At 41.5% G+C, this 19,340-nt stretch overlaps 1 protein-coding gene across 7 annotated transcripts in view; it reads left to right on the forward strand.

Moving 5' to 3' along the window:
- BOC (BOC cell adhesion associated, oncogene regulated) overlaps window positions 1-19,340 on the forward strand; it is an 87,477-nt gene that overhangs the window by 65,277 nt on the left and 2,860 nt on the right. For all 7 annotated transcript variants that reach the window (XM_089512448.1, XM_089512454.1, XM_089512453.1 and 4 more), the window contains 13 exons: window positions 87-233; window positions 1,793-1,936; window positions 4,187-4,480; window positions 5,131-5,403; window positions 6,784-7,082; window positions 9,624-9,783; window positions 10,422-10,532; window positions 11,379-11,585; window positions 13,657-13,838; window positions 16,010-16,115; window positions 16,476-16,598; window positions 18,438-18,659; window positions 19,006-19,232. In XM_089512448.1, the coding sequence (XP_089368574.1) occupies window positions 87-233; window positions 1,793-1,936; window positions 4,187-4,480; window positions 5,131-5,403; window positions 6,784-7,082; window positions 9,624-9,783; window positions 10,422-10,532; window positions 11,379-11,585; window positions 13,657-13,838; window positions 16,010-16,115; window positions 16,476-16,598; window positions 18,438-18,659; window positions 19,006-19,232 (2,495 nt within the window). The remainder of the gene's footprint in view (window positions 1-86; window positions 234-1,792; window positions 1,937-4,186; window positions 4,481-5,130; window positions 5,404-6,783; window positions 7,083-9,623; window positions 9,784-10,421; window positions 10,533-11,378; window positions 11,586-13,656; window positions 13,839-16,009; window positions 16,116-16,475; window positions 16,599-18,437; window positions 18,660-19,005; window positions 19,233-19,340) is intronic.

The following is a 19,340-nucleotide window of genomic DNA, read 5'->3' on the forward strand; positions in this document are numbered from 1 at the left end:
TAGGTTAAAGGTAAAGGTTTTCCCTTGACTCTTACTTGTGTGTAAAGCTATAGTTCTAACAGATGCTTCTACCATCCTCTTAATAGATCTCAAAGACTTCAAATATGATGGCCAACATGTGATAGAAGTTGATGAAGGAAATACAGCAGTTATTGCATGTGACCTTCCTGAAAGCCATCCAAAAGCCCAAGTTCGTTACAGTGTGAAGCAAGAATGGCTGGAATCCTCCAGAGGTGAGCTGTGACTGACTAGGGAAGGAGAAGAAATGGGTACCATTTATTTATTTCATTTTATTTCTTAGAGGTCTATGGCCTGAAACAGACAGGTCAAAAGGGCCACCATCAGACTGCATTGGGGTGTGTGGCATTTACACAATGTGTGCTCTGAACGCAGCTGGAAGCCACATCAAGCCCCCACCAGCCTGGAAGAGCCAGGCCAAAAAGGAGCAGAAAAAACCCACTACTTTTTGACAGTCCAGTTCAGGACATCGGTGGCAGCCAGGTTGGGACCAGCTGTACATTGTTGCTGCAGTCCCAGTGTGAAGAGTAGCAGCGAAGTCCCAGAATGGACCTTTTGTCCTGTCTGCTCCACACCTCTGTCTTATGTTTACTGTCTGATTTTTTATTCTCGGTTCTTGAAGTACTGGGACTCTGTGAATATTGTGCATAGGACAGTTCATTGACACGTTCTTGTCCTTCACTCAGTTCCAGTTTCAGAACTATTGTGCCACGTTTCTTCTCTAGTCACAATGCTGAAAATGTACCTGTGAAGGGTAGGTCTGACTGCTGGAAAATGTGGGTATTGGCAAATCACCCTAGATATGCATCATCTCATACCTTTGCTACAGTTTAAAAGGGAGAAAGAATGGGGAGATTGGAGATGATGGACAATATTTTTGGACATATTTACTTTTTTAACTACTGCCAGAATTCTCTAGCCTGAATTCTCCCCCCCCCCCAAAAAAAAAAAAAACCCTTTTACAAGCTCTCCTTTTTGTTTTGTTTTTTCTTTGAATCTGCTTCAAGTCAAGTTAGCCTCCCTAACATTAAATTGTGTGCCAGGGGTAACTAGGAACATGAAGACAGATTTGATTTAGCATGTGAGTGTGTCTGAAAGGTTTGGAGCTGGAACTGGATTATTTTATTTCTTTTCAGTGAGGCCAAAGACATAAATTACCTCAGTGGCATGAGTACTGTTTTCCCTTGCTCTGGTTCCGTGCCACTGGGCTTCCTGTCTAGCTAATTCCAGAACCTTTACTTGGCCTGCATGATACAGTATCTGCTGACACCAACATGGAACTGATTTGCGGCATAAAAAGCAGAAGACATTCATTTGATAAAGCTAAACCAACTTTTAATTAAGATGAACCACATTGCCCCAGCTGTGGGCCACATTTCTCATCTGCTATCTGTTGCATATACTAAAAATGTTGCCTTGACCTTCATATTGTGAACACACTTTCTAGGGACACATTTACATAAGGCTTAGTCAGAAAGGTAATTTTGATTAAACACCCATAAAGTTGTACTAGTAATTCCTTATTGTAAACATCTTATGAAATCACATTGTTGCCAGGAGAACTACAGCTTTTTTAAAAAATTAATTCTAAATTTAATTCTATTCCACTTAATTTTTTTTAAAAAAAACTGTTCATTTTTCCCCTTTTCATTCCTCCCAAAGTGGGTTAAAATCTTATTATTATTACTATATAAAGTTCATTTAGTATCTGTGATGTGCTAGAAACTGAACAATGGAGATTCTCAATTATAAGATTCTTCTTTTATCTTATCAGATAACTACTTAATCATGCCATCAGGGAATCTTCAAATAGTCAATGCAAGCCAGGATGATGAAGGAACATACAAATGTGCAGCCTACAATCCTGTCACGCAGGAAGTAAAAACATCAGTCTCAAGTGAGAGACTCCGTGTGAGACGTAAGTCATCTCTGATGAATATTTTGGTTCAAAGTTTGTTTTTTGCAGGTATCACCAACCATATTAAGTGACTTTAATGTTCTATGCAGATCTTTCATGTGTGTCAGCTTGGTTCACATGGTTTATGTTCAAAAATGTTAAAGTATCAGTTTCTAAAGAAAGTTATTTGCTTGTAGTTTTAAATGTATTTTTTATCTGTATCCCACCTTTCTTCCAAACTGGCATACAAAATGCTTCACAGAATTAAAAAGGTATAGATAATAATGTAAAATTGTAACATTAAAATGCACTTAAATTACTATATTAAAATGCAGTGGAATTAAAAGTGATTTACCGTATTTTCCGGCGTATTAGACGACTTTTTAACCCCTAAAATCTGTTTGAAAGTTGGGGGGGGGGGTCGTCTAATATGCCGGGAAGGCTCCGCTGCCAGCGCGAGGGCCGCCGGCCTTCTCCTCCTCCCAGGCCCCGTGGAGCCTGGGAAGAAGCGCCGCGGCCTGGCGCGAGGGCTGCCGGCCTTGCCCTCCTCCCAGGCCCCGCGGAGCCTGGGAAGGAGCGCCACGGCCTGGCCCTCCTCCCAGGCCCTGCAGAGCCCGGGAAGAAGCGCCGCAGCCTGGCCCTCCTCCCAGGCCCCACGGAGCCTGGGAAGGAGCACCGCGGCCTGGCGTGAGGGCCGCCGGCCTTGCCCTCCTCCCAGGCCCTGCAGAGCCCAGGAAGGAGCGCCGTGGCGTGGCCCTCCTCCCAGGCCCCGCGGAGCCCGGAAAGGAGCGCTGCAGCCTGGCGTGAGGGCCGCCGGCCTTGCCCTCCTCCCAGGCCCCGCGGAGCCCGGGAAGGAGCGTCGCAGCCTGGCGCAAGGGCCACCGGCCTTGCCCTCCTCCCAGGCCCCGCGGAGCCCGGGAAGGAGTGCCGCGGCCTGGCGCGAAGGCCGCCGGCCTTCTCCCTCCTTGGATTTTAAGGAGGGGGTCTTATATGGCAAGTATATCCCAAACTCTGTATTTTTACAGGAAAAGTTGGGGGTCGTCTTATACGCCCAGTCGTCTTATACGCCCAGTCGTCTTATACTCCGGAAAATACGGTAAATGCACATCAGTAAAACATACACCCTTGGAAAGCCCCTTCTGTAGCAACTAATCAGTTGCCAAATGCCTTGTTGCATAAAAAGGTGTTGGGATGCTGGTAGAAGCACTCCAATGGTAAGGTCAACCTAGCCTCCCTTGGAATGTGGTTCAATATAGTCCTTTTAGCTTTTACTCTCCTGCCCACATTTTTACCAGTGAAAAGTGAGGCATAAGAAATAATTGTCAGAGACCTTTGAGAAAACCAGATGCCTTGGTCAGTGTGTGAACTGGCAGGATTTGGAAGTGGAAAATCATTCATGACTTCATTGTCAGCTCATCCCATGTAAGATTTCTCAGTTAGGAACTTGTATTTAATGAGGTATTTCTTCTAATCATATTCATAAAATGAGTGACAGATTTATAAAATACCACATGCCAGGAAAGGAGGGGTGAAATTTCTGAGTGAAATTTCAAGTTTGGACATTGGTCACTCATATTTCAGTTCTCCCTCTTCCTATCTCAACTCCTACCCTGTTAGTGATGCAAGTGGCTGACTGGTCTTCTCTAGCCATTGTTTTACAATTTGACACTCCTCACAAAGTTCTTGTGAAGTTATACAATGTAAGAATTATAAAGGAGTTTGAACACAAACTTCCACCAGTTGTGTGGATTTTCTACCCCATTTGCACCCAGTTTTGTACCCTAACCCCCCACCCCCACCCAACTGATAGTGGACATTCCAGTTTGATTTGAGGGAGCTGAAACCTTCATTGCAAAAAACACCAATGCTAGAGCCCTCCAAGAGCAGGAAAAACCTGCCTTGGCTAAAGACGTAACATTTTTGGCACATGGGGGGCTTAGTGGGTCCCCGGGGGCTCTCAAACTAGCCTTGGGAGGCACACATGGCCACAGGCAGCATTTGGCCCACCTTTATCTTTTTGTATTGAGACTACTTCATGTGAAGCCTTCTTTAGTGCTAGTAGCAGATATTCATCTCCATTACACATTTTGCATTGTTTCTTGGATTTTTTCTTATGTGACCACAAAATGTGATGTTTCTGAAGAAAGAATTACTCAGACTCATTTTCATGCAGTAATAGTCTTGGATTTTTTAAAATCAACAATAGGTTTTTCTGAATATTTTTTTATTTTGTTCTTTCTTTCACTTATTCTTTTTCTCTTTCTCTATTAGGCTCAACTGCTGAGGCAGCTCGCATAATTTATCCCCCTGAAGCACAGACCATCATTGTCACCAAGGGTCAAAGCCTCATTCTTGAATGTGTGGCTAGTGGGATTCCTCCTCCACGAGTCACATGGTCTAAGGATGGTTCCAGCGTCTCTGGCTACAACAAGACTCGGTTCCTTCTCAGCAACCTCCTAATAGATACAATCGGTGAGGAAGATTCGGGGACCTACAGCTGTATGGCTGACAATGGAGTGGGTGAGGCTGCAGCGGCAGTCATACTCTACAGTGTTCAAGTGTTTGGTGAGTACCATTGCACATTTATTCCTCTTCTTTCCTTTTAGTCACAGAAGCATGGTCTACAGACAGCTTGGGTAATCTTGTGTGCTTATCTTTTTCAGAATTGTTTTGATGTGAATTTTAGCATTCGTGAGTCAGAATAGGCCAGCTAGATTTCACCTCAGGTCTAACTCCAATATCTGCCACCATTCTATGTGATCTTCTATATGCTATTGAACTACAACTCAATCCATAGTCAGCATATAACCAGGGACGAGAAATGCTGATAATTGTTGTCTAACAACAACATGTTTTCCATCTGTTGCATGCAGCAGAAAGGGGTTCATCTAATAGCCATTAACATTTTGGGTCACTTTTTAACACTTGCAAAGAGCCTATCTACTTAAACAATGATAGACAGAGGAGAGGAAGCAGAAGATCAAATTCTGACTCCAGATTATTTCTGTCTGACCCTTAGTGTAATCCCCAAAGACTTTTCTGCATCATGACTACTTTCTTCTAAGCAGTCAAAGAGCTTTCATAATTTCTTCCTCAATATGAACAGCAAAGGAGGCTAAGTTACAGGGAATGTTAGTGTGCATGTGCATGCTGAAGCAAAAATGTTGCTATAGCTTAACTTACTCTAACTTAATTTTACTCTGCTTCCTTTTCAGAACCTCCAGAGGTTAGCATGGAATTATCCCAGCAGATCATTACATGGGGTCAGAGTGCAAAGTTCACTTGCAAGGTTCGAGGGAACCCTCAACCATCAGTTGTGTGGCTGCGTAATGCAGTTCCTCTCTTCTCCAGCCATAGAATGCAGCTGACTCGCAGAGCCTTAAGGGTCTCTAGTGTGGGACCTGAGGATGAAGGGATATACCAGTGCATGGCAGAGAATGAAGTTGGTAGTGCACAGGCTATGGTACAACTAAGAACTGCCCAGCCTCGTAAGTCTTCAGTGAAATTACTGAGAATCATATAAGAATATATATGACTGTGCATGTATTTCATGTTTATGACATTCTGATCCAGAGTGAAGCTTCCCGACAGTCTTATTCAGGAACTTTTATGGAGCTAACTGAACACTTGAGAGTTGCTTTGTCCCACAAACCAAACTGGCCTTGAGCAGCTCTTCCAGTAATTCGAAGGAAGAGTTGTGTTCCCTGTATAGTTCTCTTTCCTTGATTATGCCTCTTGAATACTTATGCTTTTTACTTTATTGATCAATAGCAAAATTTATGTTCAAAAACATAGCCTTGTTAGTCTGAAAATTAAGATTAATTGAAAGATAGACTTGAGCCTACTTCCACCAAATGCATATGAGAAAGTAGGCTTAAGTCTATGAAAGCTCATACTAACTTCTACCTTTCATTTAGTCTCAGAGGTGCTGCAAAATTATATTCTGCCCTTTGAATACAACTGTAGTACTAAAAGTGACATGGCTAAAGTTAAAGTTACAAGAAGTTCATAAAAATCAAACAAACAATAGAACTGGTAAAATCATGAGACAGAAACAGTTGTGATTAATTTTACCTTTTTTCTAATGTTGTATTTTATTCCTTTAATGATCCTCTTTATACATGAACTATCAAAACATCTGTACAAATCCAAATTGTCCAACTAAAACATAATTTGTAAAGGCACTGTAGCCTATGGACATACATTTTAATTAATGCAGAATGTAGGCATCCATCAGATAATGGTTAGATTTCATTTGGAAAAGTCAATTTTTGCACCAAAATCCCAGGTGCTTGGTGCTGTTCTCTCTAACAACTTAAAGCAGCCTTTCTGTCTTCAAAAGAAGAATAAAAACTACAGATAAATCTGGAATAGAGATGTAAGTCTTCACATATGAGAAAAAAAACTGAAAAGGTTTCTTTTCTCTGAATGAGATTACAATTTTTAGTATATTTTTACTTTTAAAAATATTTTAGACTTCTGGTGAACACTTCCTGAGTTCTTTTGCAAGAAACAGAGTATAATGAAATTGAAAACGCACAGTATCTGGAAAAACTTTGTTTTTGTTGTGTGTGTGTGTGTGTGAAAATATTGCAGAAAATCCCTGACACTTTAGGACTTTATTTGGTAAACACACTAGTGCTGATCTCCCTGCTGATTCCATTCATAAACTGAGATTCCAGTGTCATACAATGAGCACACTGTCTAATACTCATGAGGGTCCATGTGACAGCTTCTATTTAAGATTTACTTTTCTTGGCTGTCAGGTATAACAGCATGTCAGTTGAAAGAAGATTGATAATTGTTTCAATGTTTTTCTATTTGTGCCTGTGTTAAAAATGGCAGTGGTCTTCCTTCTTACATTCCAGGAACAACACCGGAGCCACAGCACTTCCCAGCTGGGGACTTTGCTCACTCTTTCATGTCACCTACCAAGCTCAGCAATAGTGAAAAAGTGCTGAAAGACAAAGCTGTCCTCTTAAAGCCCAGGCCCACGACACCTGCAGTCTCTGTCCAGTGCACCACCCAAGATCAAGTGTCTCCAGCTGAGGCCCCTGTCATCCTTAGCTCTCCCCGGACAACCAAAACTGATTCATATGAATTGTTGTGGAAACCACGGCATGACAGCAAAGCCCCTGTCCTCTACTATATTGTGAAACATCGCAAGGTTAGCATATTCCAGATTTCTTTTTGTATTTGTATTTATCTGCCATTTATCCTGATGACATTGCTAAATAACCATTTCTGTGGAAACATGACTTTCAGGTTTGGGGATTGTTGAAGTTTTTTGCCTTTTTGTACAGTACCAGCCCTTCTCCTTTTTTGTATAGACAGACACTAGTTCTGTCTGCTGGTGGAGCAGATGTCACTAAGGAACAAATGTAGACTGGAGGTTTGCAGTGGTGGAATACAAGGTGGAGGTCAATGCCGAGGGCTTACAGAGTTAGAGTGGGTTATCAGTAGAAAGGGCTGACAAAGATATATCTGACACTGGTTATGTGCATATTTTACTTAGCTGTGGCATTTCCATTCACTGTGCTCTCTTGGCAGCCTGATCCTCCTGAAGTTCTTAAGTGGGTGATATGTAACATGAATAGCTAAAAATCCTGGCTTCTCTCTAGAAGTATTGCTCAAATCATTACTTTTTAGAACAGTGTATTTAAATCTCTTGGGGGGAAAAATTGAGCCCAATCACATGTGTAGGAATGAGTACTAATCTGAGCATGTAGTTTATCCTTTCTCTGGTTTTTGATTGGTTGGGAACTGTCTTTCCCCCCCAAAATCTTCACCTGGAAGCTTTTGGGGTCAGAGGGAGTCACAATGGGTCACTGCATTTAACACTAATATGTTTCCAGCACATAGCAAATTCTCAGCTGGAGACTCTTTCTTGTGTCTTAAAGGTCTTTACATATGGAGCTTGTTCCTGTTAACACTTACATGACTGCCATTTACATGGCTGGTAACCAGATAATTTGAAATGGGGTTTATTTACAGAAGAAGCTTAGTTTAGCAAAACTATGAAACAAATCATGCTTGTGTCAAGGTTAATTACACTACATACAGTCTAAATAGAAATCACAACAAAATTGTATTAAACTTTATTTCTGAATACTCACAGAAGTAAACACCAGCTTACCTCAGAATTCTCTGACTTAGCACCAACTATCTATGTTCTCAGCACAATTATAAAATTTTAACTACAATGTGTTCACATTTAGTACATCTTCAGTTACTAGACTGAAGATGGTGGAAGAGTTTGACTGTGGGTTTATATGGCCACATGCACACATATGTATGCAAGATGGAAATAATGACACCAGGAGGTATGGGAGTTAAGTCAATGGTGGATAAGTATTCAACTCTTCCTGAAAAATAGATCTTGAGCTTTTTGGAGTTGTTGCTGCCCTGTGAAGTGAGGTGACAGGTGACTTACTTCTATAAAGAAGGTCTTCTTGGTGGTGGCACATTACATGTGGAATATTTTCCCCAGACAGGTTTTCTCAAAGCCTGTTTTATCATTCTTTGTGTACCTTTGGTTTTTTGGTAGCTTTTAGATTAATCTTGCTAACTGTTCAGTTATGATTTTGTAGCCTTTTGTTTATTATCTTTTCTGTGTACGTTTCATAGAGGAACTGTAAAGTGCTTGGAGATGTCCATGATAGAGGAAGCAGCAATTCCTAAAGCCTTTCTGCTTGCACTGGCTAAGTTGAAAGAAATTTAGAGACAGTGTGATGTTAACAAGTCTAAAAAATGCTCTATCTGGTGCAGTATAATGTGTGCAACACTGGGAGCTGATACTTTCAAAGTTCTGAATATATATATATATATTCTGTTATGGGAATGCTGAGTATTACAAGGGACTTAAGCCATTTTATTACAGACAAGCTGATGGTTATTTTTGCACCATTGATAGAATCATAATGAAGGTTATAAATAATAATATTAAATGAAATAAAGTCAAGCTAAGAAAAATAATTTAAAAATAAAGTATATAAAAAGTATATTCAGAGAAAGCTGTGTTGGCCATACAGCAAAGTACAATAACATACAAAATCTTAAAAACAGCTATACTTTTATTGGGCCAACCAAAATCCAGAAAACACATTATGCAAGCTTTTGAAGATGCAGTGGTTTCTTCATCAGGCAAAGGTGTTAAAAATACAGTATACAGAAAAAAGAAAGAAAATGACGATGTTAGAATCACAGGCCTACATTTTGTCAAGTTGTTCTTATTGTTGTTCTCAATTAACATAGTATGTAAGGATATCTATACAAGCAGATGCCATTCTTCCCTTTTGGCCATCAGAGCTCTGACAAACAAAGAGTAGCAAAATCCAGGAAATAAAATTTAAAATCTATTAGCAACACAAAAAGAAATCTCCTTTGAGAACCCACACAGGACAGAAGCAACCTGGAATTCAAAGAAGGTTTCTTTTTTTGTTGTTGTTGCCAATGGAATTTAAATCTTGGTCTCCCAGAGCCCACATGGCCAAAGGGGAGGAATGGTCTCTGCCTACATGGATATCCTTCCATGGGGAATTAGAGAAAATAGCAAAGTAAGCATAAGCAGAGGCAACCAGCTGATCAATACACAGTTGATTGAGCTGCACATGCGTAAGGCTTGTTATTTTCTATCCTGCTTTAGCCCAAAACTTTTATATAGAAGAAGTCATGGATGCCATAGATTACCATCCTTGTTTTTCAACAGGTAATGAATTTTTCAGACAACTGGACAATCCAAGATGTCCCTGCCAGCCAGCATCATCTTACTCTGACAAAACTGGATCCAGGAAGTTTGTATGAAGTGGAAATGGCTGCTTACAACTGTGCTGGAGAAGGCCAGACAGCCATGGTTACTTTCAGAACTGGTAACAATCAGATCACTTCTCCTAAAGATGCAGTTTATTTCCTTACGAGCAGGAGGTCTGACAGCTGGCTGCATCCCGATGCTAAGGGTTTTCTATTCTGAGGGTTAGCTGTTGAAACTTTTAAAGAAACTGCCTTTTTTCAAATGTGTGTGTTACAGTACATATCACAGTATACAATAAATAATTTATAGCATAATATATCAAAATTGAGATGACTGGCTAGCAATAGCTCTCTGACAGCCAAAATTCCTTTACAGTTACTGATTAAATATACCTTTTAGAAAGCAGTCTTGTTATGATTTGGAATAGTGGTTAGAATTATGAATCTTGTCTCCCTCTGTTGTATCAAACATACAGTATATTAAAGTTCTCTCTCTAGTAAGGAAATAGTCAAACCAGTAATCATCATTAGAAGAAAATGGATAACTCAGACTCACCAAAAGTTAGACTTTCTCATAGGCTAATCATGTATCTTTCCATATTGTTGTTTAGTAAAGCAGTTTGCTTATGTTACACTTGGAATGCAAGTTTCTACATGACAGTGGGAAATGTATCTGTATGACCAGCATTAGCCAAACCTCACTGTTGTTCACTATCTTTGTTAATTTGTTTTTTCTAATTACTTTTGTCTCTTTTAGGACGAAGACCAAAACCAGATATTATTGCCAGTAAAGAGCAACAGATTCAGAAGGATGACCCAGGCACAAGTTCTCGGAACAACAACCAGTCAGACAACACTCGCCTCTCTCGTAAGGCCACAGTGGATTTGCAGCCAAAACGTCCAGAAGCCAGATTATTTGGGGGGAGAGGCCAAATTATTTTCAGGAGGGGGAAGTGAGAAAGATTTGTTGTAGGAATGAGAAAAAAGCAAAAATAGACACAAGCAGCAGCAACTCTCTTGCTTTTTTTAAAGTCCTTATTAGGTCACATTTCTCTCCAAAGTCTGAGTGACTCTTTCTCACAATAAGTATATGCCAGATGAACTCTTTCAAGTTGTAAATATCAGTGAGAGAAAAATATCCACCATTATTAAAATCTTTAAAATCGAAAGTTGTCTTTTAAATAGAAATAAAACTACAGGTTAATCGGATAGAAAATTGCTCATTTGTCATTTGGGAGAAAAGAACTACCAGAACTTCAACCAGAGCTTCAACCCAATCTGGATACAAGGTTGAAGCCAATGCACACCACAGGGATGCATTGTTCAACTAAAAGAATTGAGCACTGTAGTGTGATGTAACTTTTAAAAAACCCAGACATATACATTTGTGATGTCAGTTTCTGTTTAAAGAATGCAAGTATTTTTTTAAAAAACGGGGACATCTCTCTTATACCAAAGTGACCAGATGTCTTAGCCACAAAGGAGGAGAAGCCACTGTAAAATGCAGGACATTCAAGAAAGATGGAGACATTGCAAAATAAAAGCTAAAAACATTCATATAAATGTAAATTCGTGCTTTTTAATCAGGCTCAAAATGGATTTTGGAATTCCTCCTAGACAGAAGGCTGAAATGCAAGACATATCCTGTTTTCTATTCAGAAACTGCATGGATGGTGTTATGTGCCTATTAAGAAAATTCTCCTTTTCCTTACAGCTCCAGAGGCTCCAGATAGGCCCACCATCTCGATGGCATCGGAGACCTCTGTCTATGTAACATGGATTCCACGTGGGAATGGAGGTTTCCCCATTCAGTCATTTCGAGTGGAATATAAGAAACTGAAGAAGCTTGGGGACTGGGTACTAGCTACAAGTGACATTCCTCCTTCTCTTCTCTCAGTAGAAATTACAGGGCTCGAGAAAGGTAGAAGACCTGCTTTTCCTGCCACACATAATTTCTGTTCTTCTTGTAATGGCTTCATGTGCCAGATGGTATAATCATATGTGCCAAGAAGATCCCCCATGACTAATCTGATCTCTTTTTTTGATAAAATTGCCAGCTCGGTAGATGAAGGGAAAGCTGTGGATATAGCATATACTGATTTTAGTAATTCAAAAATAAAGCCATGCTAGTCTCTGGAATTAGTATGTAGAGAGATCTTGTAGCACCTTTCAGACCAACAAGCTAGCAAAATGTGGGCTAGACAATGCAAGTGTTAAATGGATTTGTAGTTGGTTGACTGGCCAAACTTAAAGGGTGCTCAGCAATGGCTTCTCTTCATCTTGGAGAGAAGTAACCAGTGGGATGCCACAGGGGACTGTCCTGGGCCCAGTGCTATTCAACATCTTTATCAATGACTTGGACAAAAGAATAGAGGGCATTCTTATCAAATTTGCAGATGACACCAAATTAGGAAGAGTAGATAATATTCCAGAGGACAGAATCAACATTCAAAATGACCTTAATAGATTAGAAAGCTGGGCCAAAATTAACAAAATGAACTTCAACAGGGAGAATGCTCAGGTGAATGCGACGGTCAGGAGCACCTGTTACCAGCTTCGGCTTCTTCGCCAGCTGCGCCCATACCTGGCCCAGAGGGACCTTGAAACTGTGGTACACGCCCTGGTAACCTCGAGATTGGATTTCTGCAATGGACTCTACATGGGACAGCCCTTGTACCAAACCCGGAAGCTTCAAATGGTGCAGAATATGGCTGCAAGGCTGGTCACTGGCATGCCCAGGACCAGCCACATAACACCGGTTCTAAAAAACCTCCATTGGCTGCCCATTCGTTTCCGGGCGCAATACAAGGTGCTGGTAATGACCTATAAAGTCCTAAATGGCTTGGGCCCAGGATACCTGGAGGACCGCCTTTCCCCATACATTCCGCCTCGCACCCTCAGAACATCTGGGCAGCAACTCCTTAGGGTTCCCGGGGCGAGGTTATCCTCCACGACTAGGAGGTCTTTTTCCATCGCCGCCCCGGCCCTTTGGAATACGCTGCCCATAGAGCTCCGCTCAGTTACCTCCCTGGCCCAATTTAAGCGGGAGTTGAAGACTCATCTGTTTAGAATTGCATTCCCCGATTAAGTCCTTATAGACCCCCCCACCGTAAAGGCCGCACAGGCAATGGTTGGCTAACCCGGGGGCACTTGTTGTTATTTTATTTTGTAGTGTTTTGTGATTTTAACGTTGTTGATTGGAATGTTTTTATGTATTTTTAAATGCTGTGAACCGCCCTGATCATATGGAAGGGCGGTATACAAATAAAACATTTATTTATTATTTATTTATTAGAAATGTAAGGTACTGTACTTGGGAAAAAATGAAATGCATAGATATAGGATGGGGCACATCTGGCTTAACAAGACTACATGTGAAAGGTATCTAGGGCGGGATACAAACCGCCGCTTTGCGGCGGTCTGCCGCCGCCGCTGGTTAGTCCGCGGGGGAGCCGGAGCCTCCACACGGCGCGGCTCCCGTGCAGACTGAAAAAGAAGCTCCAAAATGGAGTTTCTTTTAGAGTCGCGTTTGTGACGTAGCGAGGCGCCAGGGGCGCACTCGCTACGTCACAAAGGACGCGACACGTCTGGACGCTATGCGTCCAGTACGTAAAGATGGCGGCGCCCATGTGGAAGGGGCGCCGCCATCTTGTACGTATAGGATACGTACTAGGGTTAGGGGGGTGCGGAAGCACCGCCCCTTCCTAACCCTAGTACGTATCCTATACGTACTATATGGCGGTTTGTATCCCGCCTAGGAGTCCTAGTAAACCACAAGTTGAACATGAGTCAACAATGTGATGCAGCAGCTTAAAAGGCAAATGTGATTCTAGGCTGCATCAGTAGAAGTGTAATCAGGGGAAAAACCTCTTTCAAAATGTATTACTTTGCCACCTGTTAATATGGAATGTCTCATTTTGCAGGAAGAGATTAACAGGGTTGTATGTCCCTCTCTTTCTTCCTCTCCATTGTTTCTCCATTCCCACTCTTAGGCACCTCTTATAAATTCCGGGTGCGAGCACTGAACATACTGGGGGAGAGTGAACCAAGTGCTGCATCGAAACCTTATGTGGTCTCAGGTTACAACAACCGTGTATATGAGCGCCCAGTTGCTGGTCCATATATCACCTTCACAGATGCCATCAATGAGACCACCATCATGCTGAAATGGATGGTAAGGAATGGGAAATAAATTTGGGACTGAAGGGGGACAGAGGATGGAAGGGGATTTTTTGAATTTGCAATAGAATTCATTCAGGGCAATGTTGGCTAGTTTTGGATATTGTTAATGATTATTTAATTTCTGCATTTTTTAATTTCTCCTTCTCCAAATGCACTTAGAATTTAGGGCAAGCAATTTTCAATAATTTGGGACTAAATTTTAATCCCCAGTACCACTGGAAATGCAGAAAAATGTTTTTATAAACTAAAGATGGAGGTAGATGGAGTGGGGTGGGGGAGGTGTCCATGTTCTTTTCATTTTTAAATACCTTTCTGGGGGAGGTGAGGCTGAAAGCCCAGGTAGAGTGTCTTCAGGCCCAGAAAAAAAAATTGTGGTTCCTCCCACCACAGAGGGGCATCAGAATAGCTCAGTCTCCAAAAATGGCATTCAGGGACTATAGCAGTCCCATTTGCTGCTTTTTGCACACCTCTGCCCTAGATGTTCGAAGTGTCACACAACTATAGTTTGGTGCAAAGAATCAAACTTTAAATTTAAAGAGTATGGAGCCTTAGAATTTGTTAGATGCAACATGAAGAGAATGAACAGTCTGACACTTCAAGTTAGCCCACACTTTCTTCATTTAATTAATTAACTTGATCTAATTAAGAGCAAGTGTAGGGAATCATTTTGTTGCTGCTGTTGTTAAATAACTGAGAGTAATGAATTCTTGCTGATCAACCAGAGATCCAATGTTAGGTCCAAATTTGTATCCAGCTTCTCCCTGGCCTAAAATGCCGAGCATTTTATGTCTTCATTTGTAAGAAGCCTTCTTTGTAACTCAGTAGGAAAAGGGGATGAATGATGATGGGATGCAGGAGAACACATTGTAGTGATAGAGCACCTGTTCTATACATATGTAGTTTGCATGAATGTATAAAAGTCTCTGGCTAAATCCCTGGAAATGCAAACTTAGGCCCGTTACAGACAGGCCTTAAAGTGTGCGCTCCGCACGTGCTAGGGTTAGAAAGGGGCATCCTTTCTAGATGCCCCCAACCCTAGCATGCGCAGAGCGCACACAAAATGGTGGCGGCCATTCCACACAGCCGCCGCCATTACAACGTCACGACCGCGCCGCCTCCAAACGAGGCGGCGCGGCCGTGACGTCCTTGCGCCACGCAAGGGTGCTTAGAGCGCCCTTTACGCAGCGCAAGAAGGAGCTCTGTTTCGGAGCTCCTTCTTGGCTTTGCATCGCTGGGCGCAGCCTTCAGATGGCTGCGCCCAGCGTTGCAGAGGAGAAAGGGGCCAAGTGGCCCCTTTCTCCTCCTCCCCGCTGCCGCAGGGTATCCTTGGGGCTTGAAGCCCCAAGGGCACCCCTTTCCAGGCTGCAGGGAAAGGGCCTTTTGCCGCTTCCCCGCGGCCCAGAAAGCGGCGGTTCGGGGCCTCAGCAGCTGCCGTTCTAACCACTGAGGCACCGATACACCGGGGAAAGGCGCGCCTACAGGCCGCCCCAAAGGGGCGGTCTGTAACGCGCCTGTATCTGGCACAGTTAGCAAAAAGATTTCTAGTAGTGAAATTGGCATGAAAACAAAAATAAATGGGGTAGGAAAAATGTTGAATGGACTGAATGACTTAGCAATGTTATTGTTCAGTTCTTCTAGGCAAGGTTTCTTTACATGTGTTGAACAGCAATACTAGTAAATGTCCAGATAAGTTGTAGTAGCTCAGCAAATGTTTCTGATTCACAGTAACTTATATTAGGATTTAAAATAAAGTATTTGAAAATGGTCTTAACCTAATCATTTATTTTTGTCTCCGTGTTTTGCACCTGTAAATTAGCAATATTATTTGTTTGTTTTGACCTGAGCTTTTTTGCAGGTCTTATGGTTTTATAATTTCCTCTTAATCCTTGATTTGAAACTTGGATGCAGATTTGTATTGGTAGACAGAAATCATCACAACATTTGTCTTATGACTGCTGGATTCCAAGCCAGTACTTTCCATCTGGCCCAGCCCACCACAAATATTTTGCAGTTGGTGGGCCTTAGCATTCTGGTAATGAAAAACAAATTACATTCCACAAACCTGGTAGGTCTGTTCACTTCTGATTTAGAGGCTCTGTATAGAGAAAACTATTTTGATGAGAACCTATGCTTTTATTAATTTTTACCTTTTACTTTCTGCAGTATACCCCAGCCAGCAATAACAATACACCAATTCATGGTTTTTACATCTATTACCGACCGACGGACAGTGATAACGACAGTGACTATAAGAAAGAGGAGGTAGAAGGTAGGAAATAACCTGTTGACTGTGTTAATTCCCATAATATGCGTCTTGTCTGTCACCTATTCAAACATATGCTATGTCTATGGACCTAATAAAAATCTTTATTAATAAAATGAAACAAAAAGAGGTTGCTCCTATGTTGAATGATACCAAATCATGTCTGATGAGTCATAGTGCAATAAATTAATGCTTGGAGTGTATTTTTCAACCTTTTCAAATCAGTTTAGACAAGCTATTTTAAATATATATTTGTAAATAAGTAAATAGTGTTATTCTTTGATAATGCAGAGAGCCATTCATGGCCTTAGGATGGGATGATGAAGAAAAAGAAAGGTGACCATTTATCTGTTGCCTCCTATTCAGGTGACAGGTACTGGCATTCTATCAGCCATCTGCAGCCAGAGACTTCCTATGACATTAAAATGCAGTGCTTCAACAAGGGTGGAGAGAGCGAGTTCAGTAATGTGATGATCTGTGAAACCAAAGGTAACCAATTAGTGTAAATAGGATGTTTGAGAAGCCTCCCGGCCTCCATTCCCTAATGGACATTTTCAGAAGAGATCCAGAAGCCGAGAAATATAATCCTTTTGAATAAGATACACTAAGATAAAATGGATCCAGAGAACAAATACAGTGGGCCCGCCAGATCAGTGGGCCAGTTATACACAGATTGGTGTATCAGTGGCTTGCTACACCCCATATTATTCAATGGTAGCACATGCTTGCAGATGTATTGACATGGATGTGCACACGTCACTGCCCATTGAATAGTGTGGGGCTGCAGTGTCCACATTTTTTCCTATCTGTGGGGGTGGTGGGGGGTGAGAACCAAATGCCCATAAATGGGAAAAGTCCACTTCAGTAGGGAGAGAGCCAAAGCAAGAGTTCAGTTTATACAAATTTATTCAGTTGGTGTGTTATTTGAAGCTAACACAAGGTCCCAATAGCACTAGATTATTATTATTATTATTATTATTATTATTATTATTATTATTATTATTAACCTTTATTTATAAAGCACTGTAAATTTACACGGCGCTGTACATACAGTCTTTTTAATTGGATGGTTCCCTGCCCTCAGGCTTACAATCTAAAAAGACACGACACAAAAGGAGAATGGAGTGGTGAGGAAGGGGATGAGGGCCAGCAGTTCTTCTCTACCTCCAAGGCCTGGATCAGGGGAGATGGACTGCAGGGAGGGCTTGGCTTCTTAATGGATGGTTAATCTTCTTCCAGGGAGGCCTGTTGGAGCTAGCCAGCCTCTCTAGTAGGATAATACATATAAAATACATAGCAATACAGGAAATGATTCAATAAAACAGGCAACAAAAGAACATCAAATAGCAAGTGACAGTTATGCAATGCCTGGGAACGCTTCTCTGACCAGGATGGTCTTCAACTCCGTTTTGAAGCTGGTTAAAGAAGCGATGGCTCTTGCTCACGGGGGAAGAAGGTTCCAGGAGTGAGGGGCAATGAGTGAAAAGGGACAAATCCGAGATGGGGCAGAGGAAATCCTGGATTGAACCATAATGGCTCAATTTGGAGTTGACATTATGCAGCAAGTGAATTGGAAGGTTTTAATTACTAGCCTGGAACAAATAGCATGGTGATTCCCTCCCACCCCAAGAATACATACCATTCTTGTAACTGAGTGCCACCATAACAGACACATTTTAATATCACCAGTGATACAAGAATGACTACTAGTAGACCAGTGTTAAAGATCAGATAATTTGAGCTATGAAAGAGTAATAAATACAAGCTGTGACCTGAATGTTGAATCTCAAAACAACAGTAGTGTAAGCTAATTGAAAAACATGAGAAATTTTGTGAAGGCAAAGGCTTTCATGGCCAGCATCATTAGTTTTTTGTGGGTTTTTTAGGCTATGTGGCCATGTTCTAGAAGAGTTTGTTCCTGATGTATTGCCAGCATCTGTGGCTAGCATCTTCTTCAGAAGTTTTGTTCCTGAATAATATTCAATAGCAAAAAATAGTTAGAATATAGAATAATAATAAATGAAGCTCTTCCAGCATTGTTCTCTGAGTAGTAAGAATAGATGATGTTCGTGTTACAGTAATCAATGAATGGGATAGGCAAGAAAGAAACTGAGTTTATTGGCAAGCTCAAAGTACTAGACCTGAATGTGAGCTTGGAAAGAATCAAACATATGACATTAATATTTTGACACTGTAATACAGAGCAATGTATTACTTCAAGAGAAAGGCAGACTAAGACAGACAAATTGATGAGAAAGAAGATTCAAAGTAAACAGATACATATGTGACATGAAAAGCTCTAACTGTGATTTTTCCTTCTTTCTGTAGCTCGCAAATCTGCAGGACTGCCTGGTCGCTTCCCACCACCTACAGTATCTGCAATACAGCATCCACCACTAAACAGCGGCCATAATGTCTTAGGGGCAGGTGCCATGATGGCCCGCTCCAGTGATCTGCCCTACTTGATTGTAGGAGTGGTACTGGGCTCCATTGTTCTCATCATTGTGGCTTTCATCCCATTTTGCCTTTGGAGGGCTTGGTCTAAGCAAAGTAAGTGCCTTGAGTAGTGAAAAGATACATCTAACTCTTAAGAAAAGGTGCCATCCATGTGAAAGCTGTAGGCTAAAATGAAGGGAGCCAACTAGATTTAATGGTAATTCTGTCCAAAATGTCATCCCGAGAAAATCTTTCTCAATAATTTTATTGTGCAATAGCTTTAACTGTCTATGAAACCAGAGTCTGAATTCCAAGTTATTGCTTAACTATAAAACTGTGTGGATTTTTTCTGTGGCCTTACAAATTCTATTTGTAATCAAGGCTCCGAAGGTATTCTCTTTTAGTAGCTAATGTTAGACCTTTGTTCTCTGTATTATATACCCGTTCTTTCATCATTCAGAACAGACCATAGACCTTGGTTTTCCTGGAGCAGGACTGCTGGTGTCATCTTGCCAGTACACCATGGTGCCATTGCGAGGGATCTCCACACCCCAAGCTAACGGACTGCGTTATGCGAATGGTGTGCCCCTACCTGCACACCAGGATGCCAATGGCCATTTCCCCTCAGCCACAATTAGGTATCCTAATGCAAAGTCACATGATTACAGCCCAGATGAAGTTCATCAGGTAATCTCTCTAGCAATATTTGAATATGTTGGCTATCTTATTTTTCATATCTGTTTGCCCATGCCCTGCGGTTTGGTCGATGCTTCTACAGCTCTCTTTGTTTCATAT

The sequence above is a fragment of the Sceloporus occidentalis genome, unplaced genomic scaffold, assembly GCF_023333645.1.
Source record: "Sceloporus occidentalis isolate IW3139 unplaced genomic scaffold, rSceOcc1.0.p SCAF_2, whole genome shotgun sequence".
Taxonomy (NCBI): domain Eukaryota; kingdom Metazoa; phylum Chordata; class Lepidosauria; order Squamata; family Phrynosomatidae; genus Sceloporus; species Sceloporus occidentalis.